Source organism: Rhamphochromis longiceps, linkage group LG20, assembly GCF_057381845.1.
Source record: "Rhamphochromis longiceps isolate RC_006_pf linkage group LG20, R_longiceps_female_GT1.1, whole genome shotgun sequence".
Classification (NCBI taxonomy): domain Eukaryota; kingdom Metazoa; phylum Chordata; class Actinopteri; order Cichliformes; family Cichlidae; genus Rhamphochromis; species Rhamphochromis longiceps.
In genome coordinates this window covers 33,844,192-33,859,471 of record NC_140576.1, presented here as the reverse complement: position 1 = coordinate 33,859,471, position 15,280 = coordinate 33,844,192, and the positions used below count along the sequence as shown (strand labels likewise).

General features: G+C 42.3%; 1 protein-coding gene across 3 annotated transcripts in view; it reads right to left on the bottom strand.

The window, feature by feature from the left end:
* nckap5l (NCK-associated protein 5-like) overlaps positions 1–15,280 on the bottom strand; it is a 58,543-nt gene that overhangs the window by 14,059 nt on the left and 29,204 nt on the right. For 2 of the 3 annotated variants that reach the window (XM_085395002.1, XM_085395001.1), the window contains exons 2-3: positions 13,439–13,524; positions 678–818 (exon numbers count right to left, since the gene is read on the bottom strand). In XM_085395002.1, the coding sequence (XP_085251128.1) occupies positions 678–818 (141 nt within the window). In that variant the 5' untranslated portion in view covers positions 13,439–13,524. Of the gene's footprint in view, positions 1–677; positions 819–1,662; positions 1,893–13,438; positions 13,525–15,280 lie in introns of those variants that run through there. The other variant, XM_085395000.1, reaches the window with a different exon arrangement.

Here is a 15,280-nt window from a genome sequence, read left to right as displayed (position 1 = left end):
CACATATTACCTTCCCACCCTCAACAATTTATTTTAAAATCCACCCACGTGGACACATGTAAATATGTCACATCGATAAACGTATCAAGGCAAGCTTCCTTCAAGCAGCCTGGTAATCCCCAACAAAAAGATTTTGTTAGCTTTAAGGAGAGCTAGGTGGTGAGTAGCTTCCGCAATTCCAGTCAAAGCTAACCAGCTGCTACCTGTAGAGTTATACTGGAGTGTGCAATGTGCTCATCTATCAGCAAGAAAGTGAATAACTGTAACTTTGTCCTTTAGAACATTAGCAAAGAAGTGTAAACTTAAATCAATATCAATAAATCATTGCAGTCTTTGTGAGCAGTTTCTTTCCTTTGATATCACCACCTTTAGATTTATTTTTACATTTTAAATTTCAATTTGAAGCCTTCACAAAGTCAACATTCAACATCTGGGTTTATGTAGCCAGAGCTGTGCACCCAAAACGACCGCATGAATTGTCTCTTATGGCCCAGATTGTGTGGTCTAAAATAATACCAACATCAATGACAATTTATTGCCTGCAGTTGCTTTTGTATGTAAGAAATCTCCACAGAACTAACGGGAAACAGCAGACAAACGTGTGTCGCTGCCACTGGTGGAGGTGGTTTGAGTTGTCAATGATCCCAAAGAGGACGGCGAGTCTTTCGCTCCCTCACCTCCAGCTCTCTCAGTCGGTCCATGAGCTCGCTGCTGTTGTCCTCCAGGTAAGACTCCACGTCTCCCTCCTCGCCTTCCTCGTCCGAACCAAAATCCTCGTCGCACATTCTCTGTTCTGTCTCATCAGACATTGTTTTCATCTGCAAGAAATGAAGGTTGTTACCACATTACGATTAATCTGAAAGCATGAGACCAAAAACGTCAGTCGCTCGGTGGGGCGTCTACATACAGTTCATCTTATTTGTGGAGAAATCACACAGTGTAGACCAAAATAAGTCATAATGAGGCACCAGCAAGATTGAGCCCATCCTTCTGTGCTTTCAGAAATGGAAATGTTAAAGTTTGCAGCTCTGAGCTGTCAAAAAATACAGAGAAAAATAAATAAAATGACAAACTGACAGTTGTGATGTTAACTGGCAATCTCTCAGGTGATGATGTGGAGTAATTTGAAAGCAATGAAACAGAGAGTGTTCGATTTACATATATTTTTTTAAACTAAAGAGTCGTGAAGTAACTGAAGCACTTCTTTCGACTCACAATCCAAACACAGACCAACTCAACAACTTCTGCCCAGCAATAAATACTAAAAATAACCCTTATCGTCCGATTTGTTGTATGCATGGTGAATAAAAAGGAAACCATGAAATTGTCACGTCTGACACACTGCTGTTAATCAATCAGTCATTTCATGTTGTCTCAGTTCCTGCTGCCTGCGTCTTATTTGTGCTGTTGCTGTAAACTCCACCCGTCTGGCTCTCCAAGCAAACCAAAACAAACACCGGGGATACCAGTAAACTGCACCGAGGCCTGTTTTACATCAAACCCTGTTTTCATCTCCAGGAGTGACGTTAACGTTATTACCACCATTAAACTCTGTCTGTACTCTGACAGCAGCAGCGTCTCGTTTCAACACCACTTCAGAGTGAAGCCCTCTACACTCCACGCGTGAGCAGCCTGTTACTGCCTCCGCATCGCAGTACCTACTACATATCGAGGATCGCTCCACAAATGCATTAATCCATGGATCCTGCGTTGTTTCAGACACTCTGGACAGAGATAAGCCTTTGTGTTCATATTGCACTGCTTCAGTAAATCCACAGATCGACGTGCAGCTCCACGCTGAGCAAACCGGCTGCCCGAGTCTGCGAGCATGGCACACTGCGGGGCATATGGCTGAGCACCAGTCCATCAGGCACGGCTCCAGGTGTGTCTCAGAGTACAGAGAGAGAGAGACAGGAAGTAGGTGTGACAAAGTGGACCCAGATCCAAAAGCCACATCTTAAAGAGTCATTAGAGCGGATGAAACAAGGCTGATTCTGTGGCTGGAGGCCAATCAGGACCTGGCACACTTTCCTGTCTTCCTGACACGGACAGGTGACACACAAACAAACCGCCGTGTGCACTTAACGCATGCAGAGAGGCTCTAATATTCAGGGCACAGTGTCCAACCTCAGTTCTGTTTCCTGAAACATATTTTGAGCCTGAAAACCTGAAGTTGGCATGTAAGGTCGTATTATTTGAAATCTTTCTTTATTATTCAACCAAAACAGTTCAGGTAATATTCACTGCGCTATCCACACCACTTCACCCTTACTGTTATACAGGGTGACGCCTTTGCTCTCTACCGTCAGCCCTATATACACCCTCCTGCTGCTATAAATACTCACCGGAGAAACAAATCTGGATTAATCCAAGGCTGAAAATAGTCCCAAAGAAACACACGATTTACTCCCGATGACTATGGTTAGGTAAAAGCTATGTCCTTCCACTCCTTTATTAGTGTTTTTTACACAAAGTTACACCTGATTCTTCCTTTTTAATCAGTTTTCAACATATATATATATATACTAACTTATTGGAAGTTACATTTCTACTTTTTATAATACACAATCTGTTCTTTTCCAATTATTCTAAATATTCTTGACTATTTAAACACTTATCTGTACTTTAATTTTAATAACTGTACAGTACTCTGTTTTGGTAACTATTGTCCATGATGTAAATATGTAAAAAAAATGTGTGTGTTTCTGTTCTATGTCCTGTGTCCTGTTCTGTTTGTATATGTGTTTTTTTGCTGCTGTTACAACCAAATTTCCCCCTTTTGGGACAATTAAAGGATTATTCTATTCTATTCTATTCTATTCTTGTTTTGGTTGCTAAATGCAGCAGAGTATCACCAACTAGCTGATAAAGTGACAACTGCCATTTTTTGAAAAAACAAAACAAAACACCAGTTAAATCTAAACTGCAACGTCGAGGGCTGAGAAATGAAGCCAGTGTAAGAGTGCAAATGCAGTTCCTCTCATGGCCACTTGACTGGACCTCAGACTTGAGTCCCAGTCCTCAGACTTCCACCGTAGCCTCCATCCTCTATCCAGACCTCTGCAAACTAACACGGCAGTGGCCACAATCTGAAGTTTGAGACTAGGATTCACCATCTATGGCCTGCTGAGGTAATACAACGATAATGATTAGCCTAAGCTAATGATGAAAGTATTGCAAAGCTTATAAATTTTAAGGATTAACAACTAGCGTTGGCGGCGACATTCCCAGAAAAGCCATCATTGAAGCAAACAGAACATTTTCTTCTGCTGCTATCGAAACCCGAGTTGATGCTCATTATAAAGTAGCCACAGGAAATGCGAGGTGCTCGTCAGCAGTGAGCTTACAGCCATCAGTGAATCAGTCTGAGATTTCTGCATTAGTAACAGTCAGAGAAGGAGCCACGGTGAGCTGTTAGAAGAAGAGCTCCAGGCGACTGCTGCACGCCTCCAGCTTCGCAGCACTGCGCCCTCCTGTTGACAGACTCATGCCGAGTGCAGCAAAAAGTGACGGAAAGAGAAAAATTATTACCAAACTTCTTTATTAAAGTGAAAATAATTTAACTTTAGACACCTGCAGCATGAAACTGGGTTTGCTGTTCCCACCAGTGACTGAGATGAAGTATTTCCTTGTTTGTGACGAGTAAAAAAAAGGACGTGGATGGGGTGTAACTTTTTAGTTTTTAAACTTAAAGAGAGGGTATCCCTTTCAATATTCTATAAAATGTGTGTTTGTCACTACAATATTAACAGAGAAAAATGGGGGACTTTTATTTTGGAAGAAAATGCTATAAAGCTCCAGTTGGTTGCTGTAAAGCTGGATTGGTTATGAGTGACAAACAGTTTGCAGCAGAGAAACTCATGCAACATGAAGGAAACAGCAAAGGTCAGCAGTTTAGAGAAATTTAAGCTGATATATCAACAACTTCTATTTGTATAAAAGTTTTTCACTTAACCACAAACTGAGGTCGAGTGAGTGGCTGAAAAGATACAAGAACGACCGTTTGTCTCTCTCTCACTTCTTCTTTCATTATATTTGGTTTGACACTTGTCGGGAAGCTTTTACTACACTTACACTAACACGTCGTTATGTTGTCAACTCAGTTATTTTTATTATTTCACTTCACCCGTCTCTTGTCAGCTACACGTCACACACACAGTGTGTGTGAGGAGCAGCAAAAGGAGGTGCACTCAGACGGAGCCGGTAAACAGCAGCAGCATGCAATAATGACCTACACTGAGCTTAAAGGAGACTAGTCTGAAGAATTTAAAGTGATTAACATGAACCTATAAATACCATCCATCCAGCCCATAAGCAGAGAAGCCCAGTAACTTCCTCCAGTTCCTGTATCCTCCGCCCTCCGCCCAGTAGGACACGCCTGCAACACCTCACCCAGGAGGTGCCCAGGAGATGCTTGAACCACCTCAGATTGCTGGTTTCTATATGAAGGAGTAGTGGCCCTACTCTGAGTCCCTAACAAATGACTCCTCACCTCATCTCTAAGGATGAAGCCCACCGACCTTCAGGGAAATCTAAAATTCATCGTTTGTATCAGCGATTTTTTTGGTCATCGCTCGGAGTTCGAGGCCATAGGTGAGGTTAGAGAGGTAGACTGACCTTTAAATCAACAGCTTTACTTTCACACACACCTCTCTGGACAAGCAGACTGGTATAGCCATCTTCTCTTCCTCCCTAACTCATGTAAAAGATACTTAAACTCCTCCATGTGGTGCAGCAAAGCATCCCTGACCCGGAGTAGCCACTCCACCCTTTTCTAGCTGAGAACAATGGCCTCAGACTTGAAGGTGGTCATGGGAAAAAGCTGTATCGCTGCATTATAAAATAAACGATGAGAAGCCGAAGTCATTTAAAAACAAACAAACACACTGAGAATCTGTGAGCTGTTTCACAAACGTGTCATCATGTTACTGATGGATTAAAACCGTATATTAAGACATTGCAGAGATGTTTGTGGACACCAACTCCAATGTCAAGTGCCAAAAAATGCATCATTTTAATGTCACGTTATTGGCCCAAGTATTGAAGTACAACAAGCCTTAAATATGAACTCAACAAATGCACAGAGAATTAAAAGCACTGATTGGAAATGTTCAGTAGCTTCTAATAGTTTAAAAACATAAAAAATAAAAACTCAGCAGAGACCCACCAGGCCTCGTGTAACAGGAGCTGTTTGCAAAGCGTTTACGGGAAGATTATCGAACATCGCTGGGCTGTGAACGCCGACTGACAAACCTGAGCAGCACCATCCAAAGTGTAGGCTGCTTATTGAGCCGCGATCGACTCCACGCGGCCGAATCTACACGTATAATGGAGGGATGATCAATGAACCCCATCTAAGAACGGAAGCAGATATTAGTATCGTTCCTGCATCCAAGGTCAAACGGATGGCTGAGTGGTTATAAATACCAGATCTTCTCTTCACTAATGCACATCAAAGCTCCGGGCAGCAGGATGGAGCAGCATGCACACATCCCTCTGTGTGTGTGTTTGCGAACATTCACATGGAAATTACAGTGTGCACCAAAAGACAACAAAAGTGATTCTAAATATAACACGAAAATGTGGTTTTGCCTTGGCTGCTGTGGTTTTTCTTTTGAAGTGCACAGATAATGTCACAAGCCTCTCTGGAAAAAAAACGAAAAAAAAGCCACCAGCAAAGAAGCATCTGTTAGAACGAGTTACGCTCATTTTTATTTTTATTTTACAATTTACGGTATTCGGCTTCTTGGGACATAAAGCAGCAAATCTTCACATCGACAAGCAGCCAGGCTGAGGTTCGATGACCGAATAATTGATCAACAATCAATTTTTTTTCCTCAGCAAATATATTGTGTGCCTATTGACTAATCGGCTATAGACTGTACAGAGAGATTATTTACCATAAAGCTAAACACAGAAGCAGCTTTTCCCCTAAATGCTGTGCAAAAGTCTCGACCCACCTTCCATTTCATCACATTTTCCTAAGATAATGGGAAACAGGTGCAGCGACTTATTGAAATGTGTGCAAACATACATGGAACTATAGTGTTTAAGGTTTGTACAGTTCTAACAAGCCTAAAAGTCAATATTCAACACAGTCTGACCTCTTTTAGGCAGTTTTCTTGTACTTTAAATAGTCTTCAGAAATAGTTTCCAGGCTTTTTTAAAAGACATTCAAAGCTTTTCTTTGTTTTTTTTTTATCTGCTTTTGTTCAGTGCTCTGTCAGGATGATCCCTGCTTCAGTAATGTTGAGGTCCAGGCTCTGGGGAGGCCAATCCATGACTGACAGTCATCCACTGTGTGCTCTTCTATCCAGGTTATTGCCAATAAGACACTTTTTCAAATGTTATTGTATGATGTAACAAAGTCTGAGGGAGCTTTTACTAGAAAAAAGTAGAAGAACGGTGTTGGGGATTTAGACAGAATCTCTAACACCTCTAGCTGGCATGCATCCCCACAGCTGTAGACGCTGCTGTAGCTCTGTAACTGTAACCTGGATCCACTGTTACAATGGTAGATTCTCATATTAGACATGAAGAAACTTGAATTCTGCTCTAACGCTAATGCCGGTTCAAAATACACGATATCAGCCCATCTAATCTGGACCACATAGGGCGTCTGAGACTGGAACAAAAAGTTTATCATCTCATCTTGCACACTGTGTCACAATGGACAAAAAAAATGATGCTGCAACTGATACGCCTCATAAAGTGTGACAAAACAAAAATGCCACAAAGTCTTTCCACAACAGCTCACTCACTGTCGTGACGCTGACCGCTTTTTCTGTGTACGACTGCAAACATCACAAAAGCAGAAGGCGGCTGGTGTAGATGTAGTTTGATGCAGCTATGAAACTAAATTGACCACTGATGTCAGACATGCTGCGTCAGCTGCCATTATCTGTTTACATTCTTTGTTTTAAAAAAAGAAGCAAACTTTAACTCTTTTTCCCCCATAAAGACGAAATTTGACGACCTTTATATTCAATACACATGCGGTCTGATGACCTTCAGAATAAGTTCTGGGATTTTCCAGTTTAGCCCCAGTAAACTGTACAGGCAGAGATAACCCTCTCTAATAATCGCAGTCATTTTGTTCTGGAAGCAGGCCTGAAATCTGACAAACTATTCAGCTCAGAAAAGAGAAACAACTTTTTACCCCAGGCAGGCATCCAAGGTGGAAAACAGTTAAACTATCAGCCATCATTTAATGACAAATTGGCTTCTATTTTTTAATTTCTGCACTTTTAATCAATGACTAGCAGATAAACAAAATCCCAGCATTTTGGCTAATGTGTTCACATCATTTAAAAAAAAAAGTATTCTTACTAACAGACCTCTTTTAATGCAGTTTTTGAACACACTCAGAAATATCTGGACTACAAAGCGGGATCGTATTTCTCCCACATTAGCTTCCCTTCCTTGGCTCCCTGTTAAGAATTGAATTTAAAATCCTTCTTCTCACATACAAAGTCCTGAAGGATCAAACCTCCATCACATCTTAAAAACCTTTTAGTATCATGTTATCCCAGCAGAGTGCTTCGCTCACAGACTGCAGGCTTACTTGCGGTTCTTGGAGTTTCTAAAAGTAGAATGGGAGGCAGAGCCTCCAGCTTTCAGGCTCCTCTCCTGTGGAACCAGTTTGGGAGACAGAAACACTCTCTGCTTTAAAGATCTGATTTAAAACTTCCCTTTTTGATAAAACTTATAGTTAGACCAGGATCAGAAGCATTTCTTAGTTATGCTGCTATAGGATAAAGCTGCTGGGGGGTTTCCCATGATGCCCATTTTCTCTCCACTCCCCTTTCTTTTCACTATTAATGTCTTTAAACACCATCACTCCATGATGCTAACTTTTGGCTTCTTGTTTGTGTTTTCTCCCTTTCTCTCTATGGTCTACATTTTTCTTCCTTCTTGCCAAGCACAAGTTTTCTTTCTCATATTGCCCACCTTTTGGCTTTACTAGATTTTGTGTAGTCGTGCTGAAACCCCCTTAAAATTGCACAGTAAAGGAAGAATTCGTTACATTTTGAACCAGATCTGCAGCGCTGACCTTGGCAGATGATGCACTCGCCGACTGCTTTTCTGCTTCATTCATCTGCAGATAAATTGTTTCATCTACAAAGTGTCTCAAAACTGTGAAATATTTCAGCTGTAGCTGCCTCGTTTTGTCCAGCTAACAATCCATAACCCAAAGAAATGCAGTTAGCAGATCATCAATGAAAAGGAAAAGCATCAAAAGCTTCGCTGCTATTCATTTTCGGTCTCAGTGTTGATTTATATCGAAAGTAAGCCACATATTCATTGCCCTTTTGTTGGTACTACAGAGATAAACTTGCTGTAACATCTTTGGGAAACACGGAGAGGGGGAGGTGAACTAACAGACAGGGAGTGAGGGAAGGAGGGAGTGAGGGAGGGAGGCTACTTCTGGCTGCTTTCTGAACTGCGGTATTGTCACGATGGGGGTGGTATAAGAGGCTGTGACTGGCCTGAAAGTGCACACAGAGGCTCATTGACAGGGCAGAGGAGAGGAGGCTCGGTGGGTCCCGGCGGGGCTGCAGCAGTGCCAGCAAGCTCCTTCCACAGACTCACAGCCGCTGGTGCTGTCAGAGAGAAACCACGAGGGGAATGCAAACGGAGTCGATGCTGCTGCTCTGCTCAGCTCTTTTTTTTTTAATCCACCTACTACTGAGCGAGGCAATATTCTGAGCACATTTTTATTCATCACTGAGAGCAATTGACGATAAAAAAAAAATGTCCTTGCGACGGCATATTCTGATAGGATAGTGATGCGACAAGGTCGATGTGGGATGTTCATTTATTCACATCTGAACAGCCTGATCGCTGAATTTATTCTCAGGTGCAAGAAAAAGACTTAAAGGGATATTCCACTGATTTAAACATGTATTTAACCATCACAGTGGGGAAACTACACAGACTGAGAAATTTAAAAATAATAGAGTTATATCAGCTTTGGGTTGAGAGTTTAATTTAGCCATTAGCCCTGTAAGGTAGGGACCATACTCTGCTGCGGACAGCGTGGATGAGAAGTCAAGCCTGCTGTAGTCGACTGCAGTGCAGCATTTCTGTGGACGACTCTGTGGAGTCACACATGTCAGCACAGAGCCTCAGTCCTACCCTTCACCAAGATCTGAGCATACTTGTGCACGCAGAAAGTCTAAAACACTTTTATGGTCTAATTATTCTTGCATCCCTTCACAGGCTTCCAGTAAAATTCACAATCAACTTTTAAATTCTGTTACCAACATATAAAGCTCTACATGGAAAGGCCTTTACCAGAACAGCCGGCCTCGCCAGTCCTCTGATGTGTGCATGTCGGGATGAATGCCTGACTGTATGGTAATCAGGCGATAAACTTAAATTAATAATTAAACTACCTGATGCTAAACAGTTTGCAAAAAAGAAATCTTTCGCCAAAACACAGAATTACAGTTATGATTGGTTCTCAGCATCCTTCAGCTGGAGGTGTGCCATTTGACAAGAGGGGGCATCCACACTTTCACTCAGTGTGTGTATCTTAATGGAGGATCCACCACATTAAAGGCTTTTAAATGAAGTAGACTTATGTGGAAAAGAGTTAAAAGTCCCCCCAACACCAAGTCTGCACCAGTGTGAACTCATAACGCATCCCACCCACTATCCAAACCTTCTGTTTACCAGGGCCAGCCAATCAAAAGGACGGGCTCTAAGAGATAATGAACCGAGAGGCTACACCAGTATAACATAAATAAGGAACTGCACTGGGAATCCCAACAAGCTTATCAGGCATCAGAAACAGATACTGTTTGAAATAATCGGTCAAAGTATCAGCAGGTTAACCGATAACAAAAATAACTGTTAGGAGAAGGATGTGATGAGTTGCAGTGAATGTAATATTCACTCGTTCCTTTATGCATGAGCAGTAACAAACATCACAGTCACTGTGCACAATATTTGCATTGAGTGGGCAATAAAATCCATTCCTGTGGAACCAGTTTGGACTCGTGGGACAGAAACTCTCTCTTCGACTCTCACGTTCAGCTTCAAACTTTCGTTTTGGTAAAGCTCACGAACGGGACTGGATCAGGTGACCCAGAACAAATCCTTAGTTACCCTGCGACGTGCTCAGGCTGCTGCAGGACTTCCACGATGCAGAGAAGCTTTCTATGCATCTGTTATTTCCGATTTTATAATCTTTGCATCTTCATGCTCCCTGCACCTTTCAACTCTGGAGCTGTATGTTTCTGATCTACTCCAACCGATAAGACTAGTGCAATTCATCATGGCCTCCAACCATGCATGTCACTGTATCCTACATGATAACTGGACAAATATGTCCAATACTAATAATATCACAATAACCCTATAAAGTCTGTTAAAATCATCCATAAATTTATTTTTGTTTATTTTTAAAACAGTACTGGCAACTTTAACTTGTATGAAGACATATTCCTGCAGAACTCAGATCAGACAGCTCCAAATCACAGGGCACCGTAACACCATCTCAGAGGAACCGACGTTAGCCCGAACGCTGGGTAAGCAGAGGAGCAGCAGGAAGACAACAAAATCGTAATTAAATTAAGAATTAAATTAAGAATAAAATCTTCAACAGTCTCCAGAGCATCACTCAACAACATAACAGCAGCCTGACTGCACCTGCATGAGTGACTCGGTCTAACTGGGCTGAAGTGTTGTGGGAAAGTGAGTCTCTCCAACTGCAAGATGGGATCCAGCCAAAAGAGAAGAGAGCCAATATAAACCACAAAATGTGGCCCAAACTGTGCTGCTGCTGCTGCTGCTGCACGAATTCAAACCACAATTATCGATACCTTTATATACTTCTGTACTTCTGTACTTCCAACCAGATTATCAAGATAATCAAGTTAAAACAATCATCTGTCATTTTGCTCTTTTTCTTCTTTTTATCTGAAGTCAGGTCACAGTGGCAGCAGCTAAACTGGGTATTCCACACATGCTTTCTCCTAGCTACACTTTCCAGTTTCTCCTGTGGGATCCCAAGTTTCTCCCAGGCCAGATGAAGCACATAATCTCTCCAGTGGGTTCTGGATCTACTCTGAAGTCTCCTCCTAGTATGGCATGCCTGAAAAACCTTCAGGTAGACATCCAGGAATCCTTTGGACAGGAAGGAACCGCGACTCTACTCAGAGCTGCCCCTTGGTGTCTGAGCCCAGGCACCCTGCAGGGAAACCCATTTGACCTCGTTCTTTTGGTCAGCGCACAGCTCACAGGGCTGGCTGAGGCAGATTTGCCTTAGCGTGAACCAAGACGACTGAAAGAGACTTTGGTCATCAAGAAAATTAAACCCTGCTGGGAAACGTTTTAGCTTCGAGGAGTCTGGAGAGGAAGTTCAACAAATGCACGAAGTTGCAAAAGCTGAGGTAGTATGATGAGGATTTTTTTTAAAAAGGAGCAGCCCCCGCTGAGGCCCAAAGGTTGTCTTCACTGGCTCTGTCTGAGGTTTCTTTCTGTTAACAGGTTTTCTCCCCGTTGCCACCGACAGCTGCCTCGGTGTCATTCTACACTACTTTAAGGTTTTGGCCTTGCTGTGTAAATTCCTAAAATAAACTCGGCCAAAAAAAAGTCTTGGTTGTTTTTTATGTCTATAGAAATAAGGAAGCAAACAAGAGGACACGAGCAAGGATGCACGCATAAAGAAGGGATGAAAAAAAAAAAGAGCAAACAGATAAGATGAAGGTCAAAGTGAGCACAAAGTGTTTTGTTTTTGTAAATGCACCCTTCTGGAAAACACAGCCACTCAATCAGACATCGCTAAGTGTAAACACAGGGCAGCGAGGCGCCGCGTTCGCAGCTAAAAGCTCCAATCAGTGAAGAAAACAGGCAGGATCATGTGTTAGCCTCTGAGCCAAGCGGGCATGTGGTGCTTTTGTTCCTCCTAAAATGACTCAAGCGGATACCTGCGTATGAAAAATGTGAGCTGCGGGGACACTGCTGCACATTCATCAGCAAACAAATAAAGTGCAACTTGACACCAGAGGAATACTAACATGTCTTCTGCTGGAAACAAATAGCTGTGGTGTCCTTTAAACAAATCAGCCAGCAGCGACTGCTGCAAAGGACGGATTAACTTTTCATGGGTGTAAAGCATTGACACAGAAACTACCAACAAGCCTGATGACTAACAAGCAGGGAGACGGAGGAAATGAAACAGAGAAGTGGCACCGAAACCGAGTCAGAGATACATTTTTTTAAAGCTCAGACAATAAAAGAACTGAAGCAAAGGACAGAAAGGAAAGTTAATCTGCAGATACATTCATGATCGCCTGTTTTTTAATTGAAGATGCAGAACTTTCTTTGTGTTTGCTCCTTCTTAAATGTGAGCATGTGCTATAAAATCTATTACGGTTATATAATTAATATTTACATATAGAGTATACACATATAGGTTTGAGACTTGGTGATTAGTAACATTTTCATATCAATAGTGTGTGAAATTTTGGTTAAACACTGCAAAAAACCTCATTTCCTCACTTATCTGGTTAATGAGGCACACGGATGGTTACAGCTCCTTAAACGTGAGGATGTGGTGCTATTCTCCTTATATTAGATTTACAGTTACTGTATGTGGAACAGTTTGTGGTTTGGTTTTGAGATTTTGTGCACGAAACACCAAAACAATAAATCATTAACTCAACAGGTAGCAAATTAATACCGAGCAGAAGATTTTCAGCTCATTTAAAAACAAATATGAACATAACAGTTTAGATTAGCTTTCATTGCATGACATTTAAATAAACAAAATTGATGCCAGCTGAGTTTTCATTTAAATTTGTTATATGACTATTTTGCATCTTTATTCCGATACTTCCTGCCACGTTGCTAGCCGATTTGAATACGCGCTCCGACGCCATCGTAGGATTGGACACGTGCCAAGGAGTTTGAGGGAAACATTAACAGTGAGTCACGTTTTCCCTTTCCCCCCCTTTTTTCTTTCACAGTAACATCTTCACAATAATGTGCTGTGTGTGTGAGAAAATTGCTAAACTAGCACAGTCTAATCTGAGTAGTCTAACACAGGGTTAACCCAGCTGTGTACTCTGGGATTTTGAGTGAGTATGAGATTTAAATTTAATGGTACACATCAAAGGGTCTGATTAATAGTGAGGAAGTAAAACAGATGCTTTCTTGTGTGAAGGAAACTGTAATCAACTAAACTGTGGGTGTCACGCTGCAAGTGTGCTTTCAAAAGTGCCTTTGTTTGACATTGTATAACTAAAAGAATAACTGGCGACATTTAAGACGACATCCGGGCTATTTTCTGCAAATATGAAGGAGCGTGTGCCTTTTATATGTGACATTTTATAAGCTCAACAATGAATCAATTTGTACACAAATACAATTATAATAATAATAATTATTAGCCTTCAGGAAATCATAACATTATGAATCATGTACTCACCTGCGGGGTCAGCTCTTGTAATGATCCTTGAAGAGGAGTCAGTCTCCCGTCAGGCACCTCTGTCTCCCAACAACAAAACCACGGAGCTGGGGGCGAGAAAACCGGGACATGTTTTAAAACACAACAGCTCCGAGGCTGAAAATCTCCTCGGCACAATGCATGAGCGGACTCCCGGGAGGACACGGAGAAGGATATCTGAATCTTGGATTAGATTGCGGTATTTTATGGAGAACATCAAGTCTCTGTATTTCTCTCATTTCATAATTTGACACACATTTGTGAAGATATGAAAAGAAAGGTGCAGTTTTAACCCCCCATCAAACAATGGGGAAGAATCCTGGATTCAGATCGAGCCTTTTTTGGAATAATCCTGCTAACAAAGACGAACCAACCAATCACAGAGGCTCCTCGGTGGAGGTAATAAACCCCCGGCCTCATCTTTCCCCCTCCCATCCTCCTCCTCCTCCTCTCTGCATCTTAAATCATAAGAAGAAACCGCAAAATCTGCCCGTGTGTAACCAGATCTCAAAAAGTTTGATGCCGGAGTTTAAGATGGGGTTTGAGGTCAATGTCACCTCTGCGATGGGACGTGGGGAAAGGCCGCAGCCTTCCTCGGCTCCACAAGCGAACAGGAAACCGAGAGGAGAGGAAGATGCTCCCTTTGCCCTCGGGAGACACCGGCACTCGGCAGACGCCAGCCATGCAAAGACCACAAGCCCCCGCTCCTCTATCTCGCCCTCTTTCCTCAATCTCGTCTTTCCTTTCATCTCTGAGTCATTGTAAAGTGTAATGAAAGAAAGATGGATGAATAATTCAGTAGACAGGATTTAAGAACTCCCCTTTTATGTCTTTCTGAGAATGCAGGACAGTGCCACACAAAGATTTCCTTTAAAGTTTCAGCCTAATGTGGGATTCCCCCATTAATCGAACTCCCCGTTAATTATGCTCGCTTTCTACAAAGGTTTACAGCATAAGTGGGGCGCCGCGTCTGCAGTAGGGTCTCCTCAGCCAGCGTTTTTTTTGTCTCGTCAACACAGAAATGTTTGGGCGCCGAACTGCAGTATTAACTCTTCATTTCCAAACGTGCTCTATAAGGTAACGGGGCCTGATCCTGTTAGATCTTGTCAAACTGAAATGGGATTAGAGGTGTTGAGCATCTGCCCACTCAATCTGGGGTTTTAATAGAGCAAGAGCAGATCCGCCGTTCTGGCCTTGGTTTGCCAGGTGCTGAGAAACGGAGACCACAAAGTGGCCGGCAGATCGAGAAAAAGCCCTAAACAAGACTCTTACTTTCAAATCCTTTTTTTTTTTGAAGGTGGGATGATAAAAAATTTGAAATATTCAAGGAGGCAAATTTAGGTTTTCAAAGTGGTTTGGTGGGATGCTGGGGATGAGGATGAGGAGATTCATGGAATGAGGGCAGGGATAGGGGGAGAAAATTCAAAGGCGACTCAGCCAAAGCAGAGCGAAGAAATGCACAAAAGCTTCTTAAATCATGTCAGTCTCACTCTTGGGGATAGGCAAGGCCATCCGAGTATATGTCAAACACCACCCTTTCCATCTGCCAATCTGTAAAGGCAAAGACTGAAGTTCTCGCTGTGTACGCAAAGTGTGTAGGCGGGATATGTAAACAATGTGACAAAAACCTCAATCCTCACACGCTGGAATTAAGCAAGACTCGGGAATGGCTGAATCTCTCCCAAAAAATGTAGGCCAAAGTCATTTTTTTTCCTCGTTTTCTGCAGACGCACAGTGGTCGGTATCATTAATACAGATGCAGATAAATATCAAAGTGGAATAGAGATGTGTGTGAGACAGAATCAGGCTGGCGGGTTCCCTCGG